Raw genomic sequence first — 20,993 nt, 5'->3', positions numbered from 1 at the left:
CTTTAATTAAATTTATATGTCACTTATTCTAATTTTTTAATAGTCAATAATAGAAGTGGATGATTAAGTGATGATGCATTAGATTCTTCTAGAGATGGTTCACTTCAAAAATATCTAACTAAATTCGTTTATCGTTTATCGTTTATTAGGTAGTCAGAATCCAAAGCAAGAGAATTGTGGTTAGGAGTGAGAAATGAGTGCATCGCACTATTTTCAAAGTTGACAAAGATATTTTTGTTAAAGAATGTTTATTCGATAATTCTCATTTTTATTTATTTAAGTAAAATAATAGTTGCTTTTAAATTTTTTGTATTAATCACAAAAAATCAACAGCGTCGATAATTTAAATATACTAAATGATGTGTAAACAATTTAAGAAATAAAAGTTCCAGGACTCCGAACTTAGGAAGAACAAAGCATTACTCGAAATTATTAAATCTAACTGAGCAGTTTTCCAATGATCCAATATGTAAATTCCAGTACTCCGATCAACTGCTGCAGTAAACTATTTAATGTTCATTGTCTCTAGGTATAGTTAGTAAGTTAGTTGTGGTGGGTCAATCATAATCAAGGAAGTTGTGGACTAAATGCATGGAAGCACTCAAAAGCGAAAATCATATAAAATTGGTAAATAACAAAAAGTACATACAATAACAATGCTAAAGTCTTTTATTATATTTATTTTTCTGCGCTTAGAGCATAGATAAACTGCATTTGATGTACACTAGTGTATATTTACCACCAATATTTTTAAACGGAATCAGGAAAATATATTGTGTTCTGCTATTTAAGTATTCCTGACTTGCTTGTTATTGATTCTTTTCTTCTGCTACAATAATTTCACTTCTGTTTTCAATAAAATTCATAACAGAATATATTTCTACAAAGAAGAAACTTAAGCAAAAAGTAATCAATTCTTGAAAACTCGGAGATCAGAACTCATGAACAAATATACACCATATACAACATTCCTTTCAATCATTAACATAGTATAGTAATAGTAAGGCGCGCTAAGTTGTAGCTCTTTTTCATTCATTCGGCTTAGAAAATAAAACGAAAAGACTATATTTATTTTAAGAATCTGTTAAAACTTTTAGTACTCTACCTATAAAATCAATCACCTTTAATCAATGTGCTATACTGTATTTAAAAATTCAATAAATCTATTAACATATTGAGACAGATCAAAAAGTAGGACTTACCCAATCCTTTAACGTCCTTCAAAGTGTATAGTAGGATTTTCCAAATCTTTAATGTCCTTCAATGTATATAGTTAATATAAAATGAAATGAAATAATTTAAGCATATCGAATTAGTTTTATATTAATTATTCTAATCTTGTTCATACATATGTACTTTTATTTAAGAATATGAGGAACAATCTAAATGTTTTATTTCAAAATTGATCAAATTACGATTGGAACGTTGCAAACAATAGTAACCACTTATAATATTAACTAACATAAGTGTAAGGAATGATGTATTGGTAGCTTCCCAGCATACTTTACCGATACTTCGTGATTAATAAAAATAAATGTTCTGAGCCATTCAATAATAGGCAAAAACTAACTATATGTTAATTGTTTAACAGGCGTTCAGAACGAAGCGCAATAAAATCTAGAATTTCTCCTTTAACAACAAAATACACTAACACGAGATAGATATGCCAGAAAACCATAAAATCAGAATATATATTTAATTAACCAATGGTCACTGAATTTTATTCGATTATTATAACTTCCATGTGTGAAGTCGTACCCAATCATATTTTTGAGCTCTATTTAATATAATTTTCTTTAAAAATGCACTTACCATACATAAATTCAAACATACAATCGCAGATACAAACTTATAGATCTCTAATTTCAGAACAGAAATAAGGAATAAAAATATGTGTTTATGGTAGAAATGTTATTTAAGTTACTGATTCCCTAGTCTTTTATAATTTATTTATAATATTCTTAATATTATATGACTGAGCTAAGTCTTAGGTGGAAGAAATGAGTAAACTATAAATCATACATATTATTTTATATTACAGTAAAGAATCAAATGTAGGAAGGCAAGTGTATAGTTTATACTTGCTTAACAAGGAATATTTAAGAGTTATAGACTTTCTTGTATATAGAACTGCCGCTCAATGAATATTTGTTAAAGAAATAGAGACGTACTTGAACAACTATAAAACCTAATGTATGTCGATCTTTAAAAATATTTTCGAAGAAATGGATGAAATGGCTTCAAAGAAGTTTTACATACACATCATCATTACTGGATGCATCCACTATTTTCAAGTAAAATCGGAGTTGCTTCTTGTATGACATTCAGTTTCACTTTACAGCCCGCATACAAGTTACATGGTTGCCATAAGGACAACCTCTTCAAAGATTATTGGGAAAATTAGTTGTACTCCAAATATCAATTCGATTACTCAAATTTGATGAGGTTTTCCAATAACCAATCGCTTTCCAAATGATTGTTTTTATTACAAGTTTCATGCTTTGTTTGGCTTTATAGAAAATTATGAATGCAAAATATTTATTCTCTTTAAACTCACTTACTAAATTTGAATTTTATGGTACTTATTTGATCAATAGTAAAACATTTCAATTTTCTTATATTAATACATACCATGTTCACTCGAAAATTTCTGGGTTTAAACAATTAAAATAGTGTATACTATAAAAACATATATCTGGTAACAATTTCTGCTATCCTGGATCCTGCATCAATTGAATTCCAGAAATTTTAGAAGTATTTTTGGAAATGAAGATGATCACAATGAAAAGGAACAAGTGTTCTCAAAAAAAGAAATTTTAAATATAAAAAATTCATTGATGAATGGTTTATAAATCAATTCTGATACTGTTTGTTTATGAAAACATAGTTCTCCATAAATTTGATTATACATATCGGATTATTGTTGCTTCAAACAAACATCGACATTATCAGTAAAATAATTCAGCATTATTACATTACACCGATTATAAGCCTTAGAAGATCAAATTCTCCATAGAAAAAATTTATTGTTCGACCTTGCCTCCGCTATATTTTCTTATCTCCTGTTACTATATCTATTTTTGTCTGATATATCGATGTACACATATAAGAAACTAACTGCCTCAAGTTAACGACATGACACTAAATGTTAAAACTCAGTTATTGAATGCCAAGGTATCAATGCTTCACCTACATATGACATTTCGATTATTTTAACTGAGAAATTGAAGTCATAAGAGTTTGTATTCGAATAAATATAGTATGTATGTACATCAGTAATGACAAATTATTTTTATTTGTGGTTTAAGAACATATTATTAATAATCTAAAATGTCTGTAAGTGATTGATCGCTAATACGCTGGACAGTTCAAGATCTTTTTTTATTATAAAAACTTTTATACACATTTATTTAAGAGATATGAATCTGTTCTATTTTTTGTTTTTGGTCCCCAATCAACAACTACAGTAACCCTCTTTTTCCTTGTTGATTATTTGATGATTAGGAACTGTGTTCAAATCATCCCTAGTTCTATTGAAAAATGTCGTAATTCAAAAGAAAATATTAAAAATTAGTTATGAAGTATTGGGAGTTCAGAACTTCTCATAAGGTACCTTTTATGTTAATGACAGTTCCTATTCACTTTTGTATATGTGTGAATGCGGGCTAGAGTCATCTGTTTCAAGAAGTACAACATTCAACTACTCATTTTTCTTCATATAGGTAATTGAATGTTGTTATATATACTTTAAAACATTTGGTAGTTTTTAATTTATAGAACAGAAGTGTCATCTACAAACTATTAATTCAAACTCAATAATTAAATGTAAGGAACATTCTTTTTTCAAGTCTTTTTTCAAACATATTTGTAAAGTCGGACAGTTCAGGATCGTTTTTTATTATAAAAACGTTTGTATACATTTGTTACTAAAGAGACATATGAATCTGTTTTATTTTTTTTTTGGGCTCCCAGTCACCAACTACAGTAATCGCACTTTTATATTATTGAATTATGGGTTATTTGGAACTGTATTTCTAATCGGTGTTAGTTCTATTGAAAAATGTCTAATATAATAAAAATTAGCTATGAAGTACTGGGAGATCAGAACTTTACAGAAAGTTCTCCTTAATGGCGGTTCCTATTCATTTCTGCATGTTTGTCTATAGGAGCTGAAGTCATCTATTTGCAAATCATGGTATTTAATTCGTCGTTCTTTCACAACATACATGTGAATTGGGTATAACTTAATTATCCGTTGTGTTTATAATGAATCCATTTTGATATATATTCGAAATAAAAGATTTTTTTAAAAAAATATTGCTGTGCTTGTTTGGCTTCATACATTCGTTTATTTTTGTTTTGAAAGAGTAATAATTAAGAACTGTCTTAAGTAACAATAAGGTAAGTTTGTGAATTAATGGATGACTGACTGATGATGAAATACATTTTTACAAAAGCTTTATTCGTTTTTCGATTACATGGCATTTAGAATGAATAGCAAGACAATAGTCGTAAGAGGTGAGAAGTGAGTGAAATATTTCTATGTACTGGTCTGTTTACAAATGTATTTTTACTGAAGAATCTTTGATTAAAAATCCATTTCTAATGTTTAAGCATATTTGTTTATTAAAAAACTGTTGTACATCAATTTTATTTATTTTTATTTAATCTGTTCTTGTGTATACAAAAGGCAGTACCTTCTTTTGAGTGTACTGGACTGCCACTTCGTGAGTCTTTAAATGATGGGTAAGGATTTTTTAAATATAATAATTTGGATATATTAAATATTAGTTTACGATAAACACAGAATTTAAAACATAACACATTTATAGTTTAAAAGAATCAATAGCATAAAATTTAATGTTTAGATTCTACCATTAGAAAGAACTATGAATTATTAAATTAATAATTCATTATTAATTATTATCATTAAATAAGATAATGTGGAAGATAGCGCAAATCTCCATGATACCGAAACCAGGGAAAAGCCTAGAAGACATCAAATCATATCGCCCAATAAGTCTACTTCCAATCCTGTCGAAAGTTATGGAAATCCTATTTCTAAAGCGCCTTACACCGATTATCCAACAAAACAGACTCATCCCTGACCATCAATTCGGCTTTCGCCAAAAACATAGCACAATAGAACAAATTCATAGACTTGTCGGACATATCCACAGTGCGATAGATGGTAAAAAGTATTGCACCGCGGCATTTATAGATATTTCACAAGCTTTTGATCGAGTATGGCATGAAGGCCTTCTTTTCAAACTAAAACTGAATCTACCCCTAAATTTTTTCATATTTATAAAATAATACCTCTCGGCAAGGCACTTTTTCATTAAGCATGGAAACGAAACTAAAGTAATTCATGATATAGGAGCAGGAGTACCTCAAGGTAGCATAATAGGACCAATGCTTTATCTTTTATATACTGCGGATCTTTCCCTTACCGATGAGAGTGTTATCGGTACATTTGCAGACGACACAGCTTTTTTATCAGTTGACAGTGACCCAATCCGTGCTTCCACCAAGCTTCAAACCTGCCTTAACAATGTTGCTCTCTGGATGAAAACCTGGCGTATCAAACCGAATGAATCAAAATCTGTACAGGTAACATTTACTACAAAACGTTCTACGTGCCCTCCTGTTTTAATAAACAATACTGAATTACCACAAGCTGTAGAAACAAAATACTTGGGCATACATCTGCATAGTAAGCTAAACTGGAAATCACACATATTCAAAAAGCGTAAGGCCCTGGGTCTTAAATTACGAAACTTATTCTGGTTCCTCAGCCGAAACTCCAAACTGTCACTCGACAATAAGCTGCTTATATACAAATCTGTACTAAAACCTATATGGAGTTATGGGGCCCAAATATGGGGTACTGTAGCAGACTCCAACCTGACAATTATCCAGCGTTTCCAATCTAAAACATTGCGAATGATCACAAATGCACCTTGGTATATAACGAATGAACAGCTACACAAACAATTACATGTTCCGACAATCAAGGAAGAAATAGCCAGTATTTTAAAGAATTACACTCATCGCATATATGGTATATGCACCCAAACCCGCTGGTTACACAACTGATGTCCCCTTTCAACACTTTTACAAGGCTGCGAAGGAAAACATCGAGAGATATTTTAGATATGTATTTATAGATCACACATTGTTATTTTAAATATATATAGATATGTCACTGGGCATAGTCCATACGTGTCTTTCTTTTTTTAGATCGTAATAATTATTATTACGATTTATAATTATATATATTACTTATTGTCATTCATACCTGACAGATTGTAATAAAATAAATGGATTCAAAAAAAAAATTATTATCATTAAACAATAGGTGTAGTATAAAGAAATCTACTGTTTTTGTATTAAATTGAAGGTTTATTTACCATAGTTAGAATATTTAGATTTAGGTTAAATATACGCCGTTTTGTTCAATAACTTGTTGCCATTTTAAAAGTAATTTCATTATATCTCTCTCATTGAAGTTCTTATCACTATTGTTAAGAAAACGAGATAATTGATTTCAGAAACCTCTCTTGGAGCAAATTTTTCACCAGAAAAATCGTTCGCGATGGACAGGAATAGATGGTTATCACTTGAGGTCAGGTCGGATGGATGCATAAAAACTTCAACCAAAAGCTGTCCGTTTCTGGGCCAGTCTGATTGTCCAGATGGTCGAATTATTGACAGCATAGTTCTGAGTTGAGTTTTGACATAGAAAAGCATACAAAAAACCTCCCTGGCCGTCAATACCGGCTTGGTCACCGTTTCAAGTAGATTGCTGGTATTCGACCACGACCGTAATCGGTCGAGATCCACTTTTCTACACCAGTCACCGACCCCTTCAAAGATAATTCGATTTTGTTACGATTTTGTTACAGCAGTGATTCGTAAATGGAACTTCAACACATGAGGTTTTTTTGCGTTAAATCATGTGGCACCCATACATGGAGCTTCTTTTTGTATACAGACTTATTCAAGTGATTGCAATCGGTTTATGGTGCAATTTTTAGCTCTTGAGCAACAGAAACGGTGCTTACATGACAGACTCCACAACACCAAATTTGTGAGACATGAATTATACAATTCTAATTGACTTTTACTGCTTTCAAATTGCTGTGACTTGGCTTCAAATATTAAGCAATCTTGTAAACCTAAACAACTCACGACGATGGTTTTTACGAATTTTAACTGAACTCAAATATATGTGCGTGTGTGTTTTGCTCAATATTTTTGTCAAAATTTTAAAAATGGTCAGGCAACTTCAAAAACAATCAAGTTTTATATGATTCAGAAATAAAGAAGTCAGTTGCTCATATAGTGTCCAGAAGATGGTAATCCACCCATTAGGGCCGGGCAACAAAATTCAGCACCATTAGTAATAATGTTAATTTACTTGATGAGAAGAAAAGTTGTAGGTAATATTTCTTTGATGATTGGGCAGACGTAAACCACTTAATTGTTCACAAAAATCTGCTTCTCATAAGCTTTCAAGAATTTGTTGATAAAGAAGGAAGTACTTTTTCGATGCGCCTTCACTTTCTCCATTATGATAATGCTCCAGCTCACACTGTCGAAGAAACGAACAACTTAATTGCGTTCTCAAAATCCGAAGAAGATCGCCAAGGATCTATCGTCAATTGATAATTGGTTCTTTTGTAATCATGAAAATAAAGTCTAAAGGAACGGCTTTTAGTTTTTAGAGAAAGATATTCAATGTGGTTAACCGGTTAAAAGTTGACCTATCGGTTGCAAAAACGTGAAAACACTTACAGAAATTACTTTAAAAGAGTAAAATATGGTAAAGACTAAAGCTATAGAATTAATTTTTTATTTCTTTACGTTTTAATTATAAATAAAACTATGGTATACAAAATAAATTCAATATCTGTTAAAAAATAACTCAATTCAAGTTCTATTATAAAATAGTTTGTAAAAATGCTATGGCCTCTGACGCATTAGTGACTGATCATAAAAGTCTACACTGTCAAAAATAGGTATATTTTTTGCAATTCTAGTATTTGGTGCAATATCGCTAACTCTGACATCTTCGTCACAAATACTAGAAGACGAAATAGTGGACCAAGAGTGCTCATCCTCGTGTTTAACTCTAGTCGTCGGCTTCTTATCGGCTTCACATGGGCATTCGTATTCAGGATTGATTATAGCCAATTCCAGTCTATTTAATCTAAGTATTTTTTCACAGTCCTCCTCGTCAGGTATAACCAACTCCAAATCATCACTTACACGACATTGTTTTAAAATCGACTTAACTTCTCTGCGGTCACATACGAACCGTTTAAAAGTTAAAGGTTGTTTTCTATTTACTATGAAACCAGTATTGCGATTGTAAAATCCTTCACCAGCATCAATTGTATGATCAGGTAATATTTCTGCGTCTTCTGTTACTGTAAGTAAAGGGTTTGGTGCAACTGGTTGTGGACCATCAAGTAGTTCCCTGGGGAATAGGCGATTATTTCGAGTTAAATATTTCCAGTTACCAGTGGTAATGTCATGCTTCCGAACATGGCAGTTGAAACGTAATCCATCTTCAAATTCCATTTTTTCAATCTTTATAAGGCGACCGAAATCAAATATTACCTTGAATTTCATTTTATAGGGAGCGGCAAGATAGTACTCACCAACACCGTGAAAGACACCCCTTCGAAAATGTCCTTGATAAGTACTTCCATCTGGAAACGTATAATAACCATAACTATCCATGTCATTGGTAGCGGTATTATAAATGCCTTGATAGTAACTGCCTGTAATGAAACTTTTGTTTTGTTCCATTTTGTTGGAGAATTGGTGAATTTCCGATATTTATAATAAATTAGGGACAAAATATGTATATCGATAAAATTGGATTCAAATGCTCTGCTAACTTTTAACAAAAAGTTAAAGTTTTAACTTTTGTGTAATGATTATTATAAGAAAAAAATTGGCAAATATAATAATGATAAATGGTGCGAATTTCTTTCAGGAATTGATACAGGTAATAAAACCTTCTGGGCTTTGAACAAGTATTTTAGGCTTAAACGTAAACCGGTAGTGCCGCCTATTTATGTAGCTACCGGCATGGCTTTCTCAGACATAGCCAAAGCTGAGGCCTTTGCAGATTCTTTGGAGCTGCAATTTCAGCCCAATACTGATAGTGACTATAATTCTCTGGTAGAAGAAAATATTGCCGAAGAGGCTGCTAATCTTAGGAACCTGATGTCAGATGAAAGCATCTCACAGTGTTCCAGAGATGAGATTAAATGTATTATTTCGAGTCTAAAGACCAGATCGGCACCCGGATATGATAATATCAGTAACAAATGCCTACGTAATCTTCCAGAAGATGCAATCCAATGCATTGTTAACATCATCAATTGCATGCTTAGGCTTGGCGAATTTCCAAAGGCCTGGAAGTTGGCCTCAGTCGTAGTGTTTCCTAAACCGGACAAGAATCCTTCATTTCCGCAGAACTGGCGTCCTATCAGTCTGCTCCCAACTATGGGGAAATTGGCAGAACGAGTGGGAGGATAACATAATAGCGGGGGGGAGTCACTTTTGACAAACGGTTCAATTGACTTAAACATTTGAAATACAAACGGAATAGCTGCTCTAAGATTCTACATTTATTAAAGCCGCTATTTAATAATTATCACTTCAATTTTAAAAACAGAAAGTTACTTTATACGCAAGTAATTAGACCTGCACTTCTGTACGGATGTGTTACATATAGCAAAGCCTCAAATACCACCTTTAAGCAATTACAGATAGCTCAAAACCTGGCCTTAAGAAAACTGTTTAAGATTCCATGGTACATTAGATCAACGGACATACATAGAGATCTTAGGATTGACTCAGTGAAAAAATATATCAGAGACAGAGCTTTAAAATTATTCACTAAAGTTGATACGCTACTTAACCCTGCCATAGCAATCCTCAAGTCCACTTCTGGACTCTCAGGAAGATATGCTGATTTAAGGTCCGTCATCAATTAAAAGACAAATAAATGATATGATTTTTTAGCCTAGTTAAAGCCTAGTGTGGGGTAGTGATAAACCCCCCAGCCATTATAGAGTAAAAGTGCGTAATAGCACTAACTCAAGAAGAAGAAGAAGAAGAAGAAGAAGAAAAAGAAATAAATAAAATGAAATTCAGTGGTAATATGATATTATTTTTGTATTAATTCATTTTAAAAAACCTATGTTATTGATGAGTTCCAGAAATTATTTATCGGAAAAGACGACGACATTTGACATTTGATTACATTATGGATGCATTTTCTTCTGAATAGGAGGTTGCGCATAATTCCTTGAATGACTTAAATAGTTCCAATTAAATATGAGTTGTATTGTTAAATGCGCACATAAATTGTAAATGTTTTGCTTAGAATATGTGAAGAACAATGTGAAACAAAACGAAATTCGTCAGTCAGTGAAGATCGTCCAAAATCAGTTGTTCAGTTGTTGTGCCAGAAAACATTGATGCTGTGCAAAAACTGAAAATGCAAGATCTTCATACGTGAAGACATTCTGTGATATTGAGGTTAGGTTGGAGCCCAACATATATGAACATTACACGATCATTTAGCCGTGAGAAAGGTTTGTTCTCGTTGGATCATTTGTCATCCATAATTTGACAAAATCTCACAAAGATGCTTATGTCGATTGGTGCATATAAATGCTAATGAAGTACAATGACGATATTGCAAAACATGTATATAAGATTGCGATAGGTTGCAGTTAAAGAATCATGGAGATATGCATATGAGCCGGAACGCAAACAGCAGTCGATTGTTTGGGTGTTTCAAGATGAACCAAATCTAACAACAGTTTTTCGCGCTTCAAGCACTTCGATACACATGGTCATTTGTTTTTCTAAACGTGGGAAAACTGATGATATGGTAACTATACCATTACAAGAACGTAAAACAATCTATTTCGAATGGTGTGTGGTACACCATCTGTTGGCCGAAAGTTTACAGTAAAACATGGAAAACAAACTATCGCCGTCGCAGCATATCCAATCAAGACAATGCGAGTGATAAAACATTTCGTCTAACAACTTGATGGGTCATCAAGTTGATGACCTGATTTCGTACTGATTTCGGTTCCGATTTGGCATCCAATGATTTCTTTTTGTTCCGGAACGTCAAGAATAAATTGCGTTGACAACGATTTTTGTGGACAACGGCGAAAGAAGCCGTTGTGTTGTTTTCACATCATTATATTTTAATGTACATATCTATTAACCATTATATATTAACACAAACGCTCTAAATAAGAACAACTACATATTCTTTACTAGTATATTGTTTAAGAAATTCAGTTAGCTAGTCACAATTTTTGGTATCCTGATATTCAATTATCGAATTTTAATAGTCTATTTCTACTTTCCAATTAGTAACTATTGCCCTGATCATGAAAAAGAATAAAACATTCTATTGATAAACTATACTCGTTTATATGTGTGGAATTATATTTTTAAATTTAAGGACTGCTGAAGTAAATCCAAGTTTTAACTGTCAAGTTTTAAGTCCATTATAATATAGTAAATGTTTACTATATTTATATTTACATATGAATGTCTTTTTTTTTTTTTAAAATATTTAATTTAATAATTGTATGTAATCAGGTCTCCGGTGTTAATATTGAACATACATAGATTATGCACGAGCAAATTGCTGCTTTTCGTAATGGGAAAAAAATATTCCAACGCTATTCGAAACTGCTAGCCACGTATAACACATTACAGGATCACCGTCTCACGTTGCTGTGTGCTGTTGTTCTAAACTTTGAAGTTTTATTCCTGGAATATCTTGTGAAAATAGGAATATCAGTACATTGTACGCCAAGGTGCAATATGAGTTCCCAAATAGCATGGGCAGAAATGCATTTAGTACTAGTTAAGTTATTTTGAAAGAATGGAACCTAATATTTTTAATAAAACATGAAATTCATGAATAGAATCAAGACTTTAAGAGTGGCCATTACAACAAAATGGGGTTATCTTGTGTATTTAAGCTGTTTGGCTGTATGGCTGTACGTTTAAAAGTCATTTAAGTAATGATGCCAAATTGTTAACTATGTTTCAAATTATGTATTTATATATGCATGACTGTTTCTGTGGAGAATTATATATCCTTCCGAGCAAGTTAACAATCAGAACATATTTTACCCTTGTTGTAACCATTGTAAAATGACGTTGAGCACATTGTTATCACTTGCAGTAAAGTATCTACATATGTAGATATACTGAACATGTCCTTATGTATACGTGTATGTAGATATAAATATTGAAGAAATCGATTAATCTAGAAATAGAGAACAAAACATTTGTCAATCCTAATGTAATTTATTTCAGGAAAATATTAACAGTCGATATATATGTATATATATATATTCATATTTTTTTTTTTTTTTTTGCAGTAGGTGGAAAGCTTCGAAAGCCACAGTGTGAGACTTGAACCCACTAAAACCACCTCTTAGGAATGAATGAAGAAGATTTCCACAGCAATGTGGAAACTTCATTCCAGTAATCATGGGACAGAGGAATGAGAAAATAGACTTAATACCTAGTGAACTAGATTCATCTAAGTCAGAAAGCAAGGGCATAAACTAGGTAGGATGGATGATATAGAAGGGGGAGGGGTTACGGCTAACTAGCGGGGATGGAATCAACAATATACTTTGTGACTGGGGTCACGAAAGCCGCGGTTATATAAGAGGATAGTGGAGAGGTTACGGTCCACTTAGTCGAAGTAGTGAGTCAGGTATTGGGGGGGTTTATAGCGCAAAGCTAGAACAAAGTCTTCTAAGAGAGTGGAAGGAATGGAAACGTCGGGGGGAAGGTCATGGAGCCGGGTGAGATACCTACGGGCGAGTGACAGAAGATACTCGTCAACACGAGTGATCTTGGCATTGTTATAGAGAGTTGATATGGAAAAGTGTTTGCCATTAGGCTTGCGCTTATAATTAGTGCAATCGCGAAGAAGTTAATATATACATATATATATATACATATATGTATATTAAATATTAATAAAATATGTAGATACATACATATATATATCAAATTGTCTTAAATAAGAAATTTTTATTTTTTTATTACAAGAACAATAAATTCTCACATATTGTTTTGTTGACATTCACAACTCATCTTCGGTGCTATTTTTGATTCCTGCACTCTCTGCTCTGTTCTCTTAAAATCACAAACAAAACAGAAACTCTTTTTTACAATAAAAAACAAGTAACTCAGAAATAAGCAAATCAATTCCAATTACCGTTCAATATGTCCAACACTGTAAGTAAAGTCATTGTAAACATTTCTGCAATGAAAATAAGCAAGGAAAATAGTCAAAAATCGAACTTACCTTTAGCAACACCCCGCGAACCGCCATCCAAAAGTTGAAATTAAAAAACCGTTGTTTTAATAAGCAATGCCGCAAAGGTGCTGGGAATAAGAAAAATTCAAGATCACCACCAGCTCTGCACTCCCCCCGTTGCATTTGCAAATAATGCACATAATAATCAGTTCTCGTTGGATGCGAAGTATGTTCAGTTATCTCGTGGAATTGATGCTAAGAAAAATTATTTCATAAAAACTTTTTTGGTGTTTTGTGAAATTAGTTTCAATGAATTAATCGGGAATTTTATTTAAAATTATTATTGGCGTGGTTAGTAAATTGTGTAAATAATTTACCGCGGTCTTGTTAGTGATTTAGGCGTAAGGATATTCAGTGAAATCCGTTGTGAAAAAGATTTTATATTTGAGAACAACAACTCCAGTGGACCATCAGGTCATGGAGATCATGGATGAAGTTCCATTACATAAAGAAGAAAGGAAGAGTTCATCTTTTCAGATGTGTTGTCTGGTTCAATTTTAATAAAAGAAATGTATTAAAAGTTATGAAATCTCGATTCAAAAGCAAGAGTGGTAAGTCCAGTAAAAATTATTCCGCTTAAACAGATTTTCCATAAAAACAGAAAAACATTATTTGAGTTACCATTTCTATTTAATATTTTTCAACTCAGTTTAATTTATAGTAAAAATTATAAAAAAAACTTAAGAAATATATTGTGTATCAGAGAGTCCAAATTAAAGACACTATGATCTCTAGAGTCTTATGACTAATTTATATATGAATCTATTTTATTCTAAGTAATTATGCATTTGTTGTGTCAAAATTATAAATATACAAAATAGAAATGTTACAAGCTGAAAACTGACTAATTCAATGAAAAACACAATTTATCGATATCAGAAAGCACAGACCTTAGGAGTCCTATAAGGTACTGTTAAAGGTTATACCTAAAACATCGAACTAGAAAACTATTTTCATATTAGAAATTAACAAAATATTATAATGAACAGAAAAATATGAATAAAAAATTGCTTTGTTTTTAATAAAATATTTCTGAGAATTATAAGAAAGTTAAACTATTTTTCACAACAAATCACCATTCCAAATTAAAAACAATTCAACTGAGTTCGAGTCATTAAAAGAATACTCCTATATACTTAATACAAGTATTTACCAATAAACATTTAAATGCTTCATACCAACTTCTCCTTTGGCTTTGTAAAATGTAGAAACTTCAGCCTACGTATTATATGAGTCTAAGAGTCCTCTGCAGTCAACAAATATCAGCTCTAAACACATACCGTTTTTCTTATGAACATCTAACACAATTACTTTGGTAACAAAATATATCTTTAAGAGAGAGGTTTGTGCGAGTAAATATTTATAATAATGTTAGTAACATAATTATGACAGAAGCAATTCATGTTAGAGTTACTCACAGAAGAAATGATTGGGTCTGTTAAACAACTGCATTTATACTTCTGCCCTTTGTTACCCTTTTTCAGTTCCGTACTGAATTCAATATAAAATTTGCAATAAAAAGATATATTCAAAAGGAATAAATAAGTGCTTGGAAATCACATTTCAGTAAATGCAGAGCTATTGCTAATTCTTACAAAACACATTAAATGTAGAAATATGCAGTATACTTGGAAGTCATTAATAAGTTCACCATTCACCATACTTGGTAGAAAACAGTAGAAGAGAAGATTTGAATGTTCCTTAGACTCAACAACTGAAAAATATTTCTTCCACCTTAATCCAGATTATCTTTGTATATTGTGAAAATATTTTGAAACGGTTGATCCTCAATACAACATACAAATAACTAGTGCTTATGAAAGCTCAAAATGCTTAAATTTTGATCTTTTAGAAAGGAAAATAAAAACATCCTCAGTTTTCACATTTAGTAAGAATTAAGAATGAATATTTCTATAATTAGTTCACTATGAAATAAAAGGATGGACGAACATCCACAAACGGAAGAGACCTACATTTTATTGACTCACCACCAATAGTGAGAAATCACCAATGGTGAACACATGATCACAATTTCTGATCTCTAAGTATTTATTGGTTAATTTCTTTTTATTTTCCAAAATATTTATCCTTTTTTGATATTTATTTTTGAATTACGGACTTTTTTAACACTGATCACTCTGATTAAAATACAACATTGGTATAACATATAACATGTAACATATAAATCAGTAACATAAAAGCGGAATGTCTATGATTGTTGACTGGGTGATCAGAAAAAATATCACAGATTCATGTTTCCTTCAGTTGTAAATCTAAAATTGATTGTGATAGAAATTTATTTAAAAGTGTCTTACTTGACAGAGATCTGTAAACGATTAATGTTTATTTCCCTTAATTTTAGTACTAAGTTTGGAGTGAAACTTGAACTTAACATATACTGCGGTTATTTATATGACAATACATTTGTGCTTGTATATACATTCTGTATCCATCCGAAGACAAACTCTAGACTCAAATTTCTCAGTTGAAATAATTAAAATACTATATGCGAAGTGTATTCAGTCCACAATATCTGAACTCCTGGTGGTCAGCAGATGAAGATAATAACTGAGTTTTGATATTTAGAGGCGTGTCGCTGAATTATGTGAGTTATATGTGTGGACTGATGAACTTAAAAATCACAATTATTTTCAGTTAAACATATTCAAATATGAACATGTGGATTTGTATGTTTTCATATAAGGAGTACATACACATACATACATAGATAGGATATATAGATCCACAAGAAATTCATTACTCCTAAAACCCTTTAGAATTATTTCACAGATCATATGATGTTCTTTTGTAGCAACAACAATATTAAAAATTAAATTATCAACTATAAATTTTCAACTTTTTTTTCTCCAAATATGTTACATACCTAAAGATCACGTACTGAATCTCAAAAAAACATTCTTTAATAAAAGTTAAATTGTCGACAGTGAATATATTTATTTGCAGTTATTGCTCATTTTTTATAATGATCGTTTAGTTTTGATTCTAAGTACTTGGTGTGCATAATCGAATTATAGTAGATCTGTACGCACTAGAAGCCTGCCTATTTCACCAGCAATCAGTAATCTGTAGGCTAAGCATTAACTGTTAGTTTTGCTTGAATGACTAAATTCTGTTAGTAAGCACAGTAAACTTTAATATATTCCATGAAAAATGTTCACTATTCAGATTTACCTCTGCTATGTGTTCTGAGAACCTGTTATTACATCAGTTATCTTCTTATACAAACGTACTTATTCTCTTCTAATATTTAAGCATATGTGTATAGAGAGATTCATAAAATTAAAAACAGTTAGTTTGAAAATATATTACTAAATTCAATGATTTCTTACTAGGGATTCAGAATCATAAACAAGACGATCGAAATCAGAACCGAGAAACGATTGCAAAAAATATATATTCAACGTTGACAAATGGTTTTTTTATTGAAGAATCCATTTCTGATGGTAAAAACTGTTGTTCATGCACTTGATTCCTAATTTGTTGTTGTTGCTCTACCAGAGCTCTATTGATCGTTCATTAAGCCAATATCATTTTTTATTTTTCAAAATGATGTGTATTAAATATATGAATCAAAGTTCAAAAATTTGGTGATATTATCGTTTGATAATAATTATTTGCGATTAACGATACAATGCAAGTCAGTTGGTGACCTGAAGTCAACTCTTTATATATTGCACTAATTAATCGAAATCCACGTGGGAGAGAATCTACGAAGTAAAAGTGCAACGATGCACAACGAATTAAGCATAGGAGCCCAGAAGCGTTAATAGGGAAATTCACACAGACTTTAATGAATGAAAGATAACAAAAATCAATCAAATTTTGTTCTAGAAGTATTTCCACCGGTTCAGTTATATAATAATGTACATATAATAATTTATGTATATATGTTTATTTATTTGATAGACTTTAGAATTTTATATCACAAAATTCCTTCTCTACTTCTTCAATGTGTAGGTTTTTTAAATCAAAGTTATCTAGTGCAGCTTACATGGGAGTCTGTTTTAAAAGCTGTTTTTCACTATAAGGTTTTTGTTTTCTCTCTTGTATGTTTTTTCTTTAAAGAAATTTTAAAAAATAAATATTAAAATAAAGAAGGAATGGAAGTAGAAAGAATCTCGTCTTCAAAACTCGGCGATCAGAACTAGTAGCAAACAACCACTGTATTCATTTTATCATCAAGTGAAAAGCTAAAAGACTGCATTTATGTAGGTGAATTTATGGGAGCTAAAAAATTGTGTTGGTAATATTGTAACCACACATTTTTTTCAAAATTTATATTAATCCAGTGTGCAGAATTCTCTTTTGGATACCCAATATACATAGGTACTAAATTTTTATCACATAACATATCAACCTGTTGATTATTACCTAGTAACCACTACAGGTATAAAGAGTTATAGAATGTAATTCACAACGTTTTGTCGAAGTGTTCGATATGTCATACTGCTTTTCGGTGTGTCCCTGATAGTAATAGTTAATAATATGGAAAACAATATAAATAAGTGCAATTATCTACTTTATTTAAGTAAACAATTGAAAATACAGAAAAAGCTAATGAATAATCATATGGTTCATAAGAACAGCAACCTCTACCTCAAAAGTTGTATTTAAATTTCACAGTAAATACTAATAATCACATATTTGAAAGTTCCTACATATAGACGATCACTTTTTCAAAATATTAAAATAAATGGTAGTCTCAAGTTGTAGAATAAAAACAGAAAATTATGATTTCAATGTATTGGGACAACAAACGTATGGAAATCAATTTTGTCGAAAAACGATGACAAGTCATTCCTTTCTAATGCTTATGTTAGGTAAATTTATTCCCAAACATTAGATGGGTTGATTAAGCAAGTCATATAAATGCAGTGATGTCTCCACAAAAGAATAAAGATGAGTACATTAATTTACGAAAACTTTAGAAAAAATCTTACTTAGGCTAAACGAATCTTTTAAGATATAATCATGACTTTTTATGTCAATCAATATAATAAAATACAAAGTTATTACACTAAATAATACTAACAAAAAAATGGTTAGGCAAGGTTTGTAGTGTTAGTCTCATATTGCAGTGAGAATCTTTCTTAGAAAACTATTGCATTATCCTAAAATTTCAATATTAGAAGAATTACTCAAGAAAATCTTAAAACGCTGCAGAGTACTTTAGTTTATCTATTACTTTATGTGTGGAGTTTTAAACATTTAATTGTAGAGAAGCGCCCTTTATATCTATAATTTAATAGAATTGGTAGACTTATTAACGTCCTTAGATATATATGTACGGAAAAGGAAACAAGTCGTCAAACTATTAGTGTATAAATATTAGCGTAATCTGTTTTTTAGCGGCAAGAAAGTGTTGCAATTTATTTCTAACAATTTTATGGTATGTCTTTGAAACAGACAAAAGCATATTTTAGAAAAATATCTAAATTAAGTTTACTTTTATGACGAATAAAACAGACTTCACTCATTACTGTTGTTTTGATATCCTATTCAAATACATATGTCGGTTCTTCGATTGTTTTTTATGGATAATTGAACAGGAATATTTAATTCTACATATATAATGAATTTTTTCAAATTACGCAGTTCTCTTGGATTTCCGGTACACTGTTTTACTAACTTAAAAAAATAATAATAAATAAAAATATTTATTAAAGCGGGTTCAACCCTTGTTAATTGCAGTCTTAAAAAAAATTTAAAATTTAAAAATTTAAAATTTAAAAATTTAATATTTACGAATAATTAAATATAAGAAATAATTCCGAGACCACTGGCGATGAGTATTTGGCTATACTCGAACAGCTGAATGACCACCCAAAATATTAATTTATTATAATATTGTAATAATTCTTGGTTTTGTACTTCATTACTGTTTGAAACCACTCCATTAAATTGCAATCAAAATCTTATAACCACTCAATCTCAGACGTATGTGAGTACTTCTTAGTCACCTACAAAGCAGACCTTCAGATCCAAACTCAGTAATTATATTTTTAAAAAAATAAACATTCTGCTCTTAATGCTTTCTGTCAAGTTAAATATTTATACGTCGTCTTCCATTATAGAGTAGTTTATATATATTACTTAAAAGATATATGCCCATGCGCTGTTTTCTTTGATCTCCCAGTCAACAAATAGTGTTTTTTCTTTTTTGTATCATTGATTTATGAGTTATCGCGAACCGTAGCGATTATACTAACATAATATAATAAAAATGGAAATTTGCTGAAAGATATATGTATTTAACAGAACTCATCTATGTGTAAGTATATAATGTATCAAGAAATCAGAAATAAGACAAAGTCATTTAGAATTATATAATTCATATACTGTAACTCTTATCTATTTTTTTAGTATTTTAAATTTCTTTTACTTGTATCAAATGAATGTACAAGAGTTTATACAAATATGGGTGGGTACAATAATTCACATATCAGCTCATTGGAGAATGTTCGGTACCACTTTCAATAAGTTCAATAATTTTGTTTGAACTCTACAATGAATTATAAACGTTCTAATTTTACACATTTGGCACATTAAGAAATTACTCAAAATATTTATGAGTTTCAAAATTCATTGCATATAATATTGAAAACCTACAAATTGATCTATAACAATCCTTAATAGAGAAAAGAATATCCTAAATGAATTCACAAGTAAACATTGTTAAGTAAAAATATCTTCGTCAACAGTGTTTCTTTGTTTTTCATTTTCAAAACCTAATAAATAATAATATAATTTAGTTATATATAATATATAGATTATAGTTTTCATACACATACATACGAAAGTAAAGAAAAACTGTCATTAACAATCACCTCATGAAAAAATCAAGTTCTATTTTTCAATAGAACTAGCGACGCTTAGAATACAGTTCCTGATTATCCAAAAATTATCGATACAAAAGTGCGTTTACAGTAGTTGTTGACTAGGAGACCAAAGAAAGTAGTTTAGATTCATATGTCTTTTAAGTAATAAATGCATACAAAAGTCTTTATAATAAAAAACGAACTTAAAGTGTCCAACGTAACGGAGATCGTGGAAGGAAGACTGTTTATTTTCTTTAAATTTTTTAATTACTGAGTTTGAATTCATAGTTTGTACATAAGTTTCTGTTTTATAGATGACACTAACAAATATTATTACATATTGAATGTGTACTTTCCCAAGTAGATGACTGTAGTCGTCTGCCACATATATTCAAAAGTGAATAGGAACACTCATTAAAAGACACCTTATGAGATGTGCTGAACTCCAAGCCAATCATAATTAATTTTTAATATTTCGTTCTGAATTGTTACATTTTTGAATAGAACTAACACCGACTAAATACACTTCTTAATAATCCACAAATCAATGATATAATAGATTACTTCAATTGTTGACTGGGAGGCCAGAAGAAATAGTAGAGTTTGCTTCCGTAGTTTGGACTTCTGCTTCTGTTTACTTATATATATACATATAATATTATATATTCATTCGAATACGAACTCTTAAGACTCAAATTTCCCAGTAAAAATAATCAAAATATATGTGAAACGTGTTCGGTTAGAAACTG

General features: G+C 30.7%; 1 protein-coding gene across 1 annotated transcript; it reads right to left on the bottom strand.

Annotated features, from left to right (window-relative positions):
- Positions 1 to 7,902: 7,902 nt before the first annotated feature.
- LOC119673416 lies at positions 7,903 to 8,937 on the bottom strand. Its single transcript, XM_038084688.1, has 2 exons — positions 8,670 to 8,937; positions 7,903 to 8,598 (listed from the first exon to the last, which is right to left on the bottom strand). The coding sequence occupies exons 1-2, from the start codon at positions 8,754 to 8,756 to the stop codon at positions 7,969 to 7,971; spliced, it is 717 nt and encodes a 238-aa protein (XP_037940616.1). The 5' UTR covers positions 8,757 to 8,937; the 3' UTR covers positions 7,903 to 7,968.
- Between the last annotated feature and the right edge of the window lie 12,056 nt (positions 8,938 to 20,993).

The sequence above is a fragment of the Teleopsis dalmanni genome, chromosome 1, assembly GCF_002237135.1.
Source record: "Teleopsis dalmanni isolate 2A chromosome 1, ASM223713v2, whole genome shotgun sequence".
NCBI lineage: Eukaryota > Metazoa > Arthropoda > Insecta > Diptera > Diopsidae > Teleopsis > Teleopsis dalmanni.
Note: the sequence above shows the minus strand (reverse complement) of the source record. Positions and strands in the feature narration are given on the sequence as shown.

Excerpts from the sequence above, each read along its gene's own strand:
- LOC119673416 (XM_038084688.1), bottom strand. The coding sequence starts at position 8,756 with ATGACATGGATAGTTATGGTTATTATACGTTTCCAGATGGAAGTACTT. Across the intron at positions 8,599-8,669 it reads GGGTGTCTTTCACGGTGTTG|ATTGAAAAAATGGAATTTGA; the intron begins GTGAGTACTATC and ends CGCCTTATAAAG.